We start from the raw sequence: 4,421 nt of genomic DNA, 5'->3' as shown, positions 1-4,421 counted from the left end.
AATTAAATATTAAAAATCACAGAAATCTTCCCCTCAACTATCAGGGGCTTCCTGTAACAGTCTTCAATGTGTTTATCAAGTTCAATCATGTTGCACAACCCCCAAAGGAAAAAACTGAGGGAACTCATGAGTAATTTTCACAGCTTCATTGTAAAGTCCAAGATCAAAAGGATGTTTATCTTCTTTAAACTGGACATATGATGCACACATAATGGTTGCCTTGGCCGTTACTCTTCCACCTACTTCCACAATTCCAGAGATTTCTTCATCAAGGGGCTCCATCAACTCAATGGTTCCATTTTTTCCTTCTCCATCTGAAAGAATAAACATTTTTCCAGTGGGATGAATCTTTTCCAGCCTTCCTACGAAGCAGACCGGCCGGTCGATGAACTGAGCTAGCATGCTGGTGTTGACGCGCGACCTGGGCAACTCCATGACATCCACCATGGTCGCGGTGCGGGACCTGCGGCCGGCAGGAAACAGAGGACTGAAATTCTGCGCCAAGATTTCATTTTTTAAAAAAGATTTTATTTTCTTATCTGAGAGAGAGACAGAGAGAGCATGAGTGGTGTGAGGGACAGAGGAAAAGGGAGAGGGACTAACAGACTTCCTGCTGAGCAGAGAGTCCCATGTGGAACTCAGTCCCAGGACCCTGAGATCATGACCTGAGCCAAAGTCAGATGCTTAACTGACTGAGCCAGCCAGTTCATTCTTTTTCATGGCTGTGTAATATTCTATCATATATCTAGATCTATATCGATATAGATAGATATAGATATAGATAGATACATATATATATCACTCTTCTTTATCCATTCATCAGTCAATGGACATTTGGATTCTGTCTATAGTTTGGCTATTGTTGATCATGCTGCTATAAAAATCAGGGTGCATATACCCCTTCAAATCTGTAGTTTTATATTCTTTGTGTAAATACCTAGTTGTGCAATTGCTGGATAATAGGGTAGTTCTTTCTTTAACTTTTTGAGGAGCTTCTGTACTGTTCTCCAGAGTGGTTGTAGCAATTTGCATTCCCACCAGCTATGCAAGAGGGTTCCCCTTTCTCCACATCATTGCCAACACTTGTTTCTTACGTTGTTAATTTTAGCCATTCTGACAGGTGGGAGAGTAACAGCTTTTTTTTTTTTTTTTAAAGATTATTTATTTATTTATTTGAGAAACGGAGATCACAAGTAGGCAGAAAAGCAGGCAGAGAGAGAGAGAGAGGAGGAAGCAGGCTCCCCGCTGAGCAGGGAGCTCGATGCAGTGCTTGATCCCAGGACCCTGGGATCATGACCTGAGCCGAAGGCAGAGTCTTTAACCCACTGAGCCACCCAGGCACCCCGAGTAACAGCTTTATTGAGATAAATTCATGTATATACAGTTTACACATTTAAAGTGTACAATTCAATGGTTTTTAGTATATTCACAGAGCTGCAGACCCATCACCAAGATCAATTTTGAAACATTTTCATCATTTTGAGAAGAAACCCTGTACCTATTAGGAGTTACTCTTCATTTCCCCACTCCCATCCCACTTCTGGCCCTAGGCAACCATTAATACACTTTCTATCTCTACAGATTTGCCTATTCTGGATATTTCCTGTAAATGGAATTGTACAATAGATAGTTTTTGTGGCTGGTTTGTTCAATTTAGCATAATGTTTTCTAGGTCCATCCATGTTGTAGCATATAAGTCAGTACTTCATTCCTTTTTATTGCCAAATAATATCCAATTCTATGGATATACCACATTTATTTATCCATTCATTGGTTGATAGACATTTGGGTTGTTTCCAAGTTTTGGCTATGAATGATGCTGTTATGAACATGTGTTAAACTTTTTGTATACCTTTCCATGTGTTCTTATTTTATTTGTGTATGTACCTAGGAGTAGAATTGTTAGGTCATATGATAACTCGTATTTGACTTTTAGAGGAACTTGCAGATTGTTTCAAAACAGCTGTACCATATTACAGTCCTTTTTAAAGTTTTTTTTAAAAAATGTTTACATAATATCTATACACAACATGGGGCTTGAACTCACAACCTGGAGATTAAGAGTTGCACACTCTACGGACTGAGCCATCTAGGTGTCCCCACTATTTTAGATTCTTAGCAGCAATGTTTGAGAGTTTCAATTTTCCACACCTTGCTAGAACTTGTTATAAGTCTTTCTGATTATAGTCATTTTAGTGGGTGTGGTGTAGTATTTCCATGTGGTTTTGACTTACATTTCTCTAATAGCTAATGATATTGAGCATCTTTTTGTTTGTTTGTTTGTTTGTTTATGGCCATTTATGTGTATGTTTATTGACCATTTGCGTATCTTCTTTGGAGAAATGTCTGCTCAGCTCCTTTAGACATTTTTCAATTGTGTTCTTTGTCTTTTTATTATTTAGTTGTAAAAGTTTTATATTCTGGATACAAATCTGTGAAATATATGATTTGCAAATATTTTCTCTCAATCTTTTCATTGTCTTTTCACTTTTTGGTGGTGTACTTTGAAGCACAAAGTTTTTCTATTTTTCTTTGTTTGTGACTTTTCTGTTTTGCTCTGAGAAACTATTGCCTAATCCAAATTCACAGAGATTTGTACCTATGTTTTCTTCTATGACTTTCATAATTTTAGGTCTTACCTTTAGGTCTCAGAACAATTTTGTTAAATTTTTTACATGGTGTGAGGTAGAGTCTACTTTTAATCATTTGGAAGCAAATATATAGTTATCCCAGCAGCATTTGCTGAAAAGTCTATTCTATACCCTTAATGTATCGTCTTTGGACCTTGGTTGAAAATCAACTGACTATAAATGTGAGGGTTTATTTCTGGACTCTCAATTCTATTGCATTGATGGATATGCCAGTACCTTACTGTCCTGATTACTTGTGGATTTTGTAGTAGATTTTAAAATTGGGGAGTATGAATCCTCCAATTGTGTTCATTTTCAAGACATTATTTTGGCTACTCTGGATCCCTTGAAATTCCATATGAATTTTAGGATTAACTTGTCAATTTCTCCAAAGAAGCCAGTTGGATTTTTTGCTAAGGAGTATTGCTATCTTTATAATATAAAGTCTTCTGATCCATGGACATAGGATGTCATTCCATTTTTTTTAGGCCTTTAAAATTTTTTTTAAATGACTTGTAGCTCTCAGAGTGTGAGTTTCACACTTTTTGTTACATTTATTCCTAAGTATTTTATTCCTTTGATGCTATTACAAGTGAAACTTTTCCTTAATTTTCAGTTTGTTAGGGAAACATAAAGCTACTATAGACATTTAGACATAATATAACGTAATTTAGACATTTAGGCACAATTGATTCTTATTTGTTTATTTTTAAAGATTTTATGTATTCATTTGACAGGGAGAGAGAGCGTACAAGCCGGGGGAGCAGCAGGCAGAGGGAGAGGGAGAAGCAAGCTTCTCGTGAAGCAGGGAGCCAGATGTGGTGCTGGATCCCAGGACCCTGAGATCATGACCTGAGCCAAAGGTAGACGCTTACTGACTGAGCCACGCAGGTACCCCTATAATTGATTTTTATATGAGTCCTGTATTGTACAACCTTGCAGAACTTATTTATAATTTTAGTAGTTTGTTTTTCACTAGATTCCTTAGGATTTTCTGTATATAAGATTATAACATCTGCAAATAGAGATACTTATACTACTTCATTTCTTTTTTTTTTTAATACTACTTCATTTCTAATCTTTATTTTATTGCCTAATTTCCCTTTCCAGAGCCTCTAGCACAATGTTGAATAGAAGTGGCAGGAGCAGATATCCTTTGTTCCTGATCTTAGGAGGGAAAATTCAGACTTTCACCATTAAGTATTATGTAAGTAATATTACGTAAGTGTTTTGTAGGTGCTATAAACAATCTTTTTTTTTTAATTTTTAATTTTGATTTATTTATTTGAGAGAGAGAGAGAGAGATGGTGAGAGAGACCACAAGCACAGAAGAGAGGGAGAAGGAGGTTCCCAGCGAGCAGGGAGCCCGATGTGGGGCTCGATTTCAGGACCTGAGATCATGACCAGAGCCGAAGGCAGACACTTAATGGACTGAGCCACCCAGGCACCCTGTAAAGAATTTATAATTGTTACATTCTTCTCTTACACAGTTGCATTACCTAAATATATTAGGTAACAGAACTTGGTAAGTTCTGTTAGTAAGAACAGAACTTGGTAAAATTGAGAGAAACATTAAGCAAAGAATAGGGTTACTTCTTGTTGTCTACTATGTAACTATTGAACATCTTCATCTTTGTTCTTGCCCTGTCTGTAATCTCCACTGAGGAAAGTGACCCACCATTGAACCCCACTATCTGAGCAGCCATATTTGATACTGTGCTATGTTCCTTCCTTCCCCACCTTCCAATCCCCTTTATTGGACTGGAATAACCATCTAACCTAAGAACAACT

At 37.1% G+C, this 4,421-nt stretch overlaps 1 protein-coding gene across 1 annotated transcript; it reads right to left on the bottom strand.

Moving 5' to 3' along the window:
• Positions 1-488, bottom strand: LOC123937272 (replication protein A 14 kDa subunit-like). Its single transcript, XM_045998008.1, has one exon. It carries the CDS (start codon positions 445-447, stop codon positions 82-84), a length of 366 nt encoding a protein of 121 aa, XP_045853964.1. The 5' UTR covers positions 448-488; the 3' UTR covers positions 1-81.
• Positions 489-4,421: the final 3,933 nt, after the last annotated feature.

The sequence above is a fragment of the Meles meles genome, chromosome 2 (assembly GCF_922984935.1).
Source record: "Meles meles chromosome 2, mMelMel3.1 paternal haplotype, whole genome shotgun sequence".
Taxonomy (NCBI): Eukaryota; Metazoa; Chordata; class Mammalia; order Carnivora; family Mustelidae; genus Meles; species Meles meles.
Note: the sequence above shows the minus strand (reverse complement) of the source record. Positions and strands in the feature narration are given on the sequence as shown.

What these genes read in the sequence shown, in the direction of transcription:
- LOC123937272 (XM_045998008.1), bottom strand. Translation starts at nt 447, where the DNA reads ATGGTGGATGTCATGGAGTTGCCCAGGTCGCGCGTCAACACCAGCATG.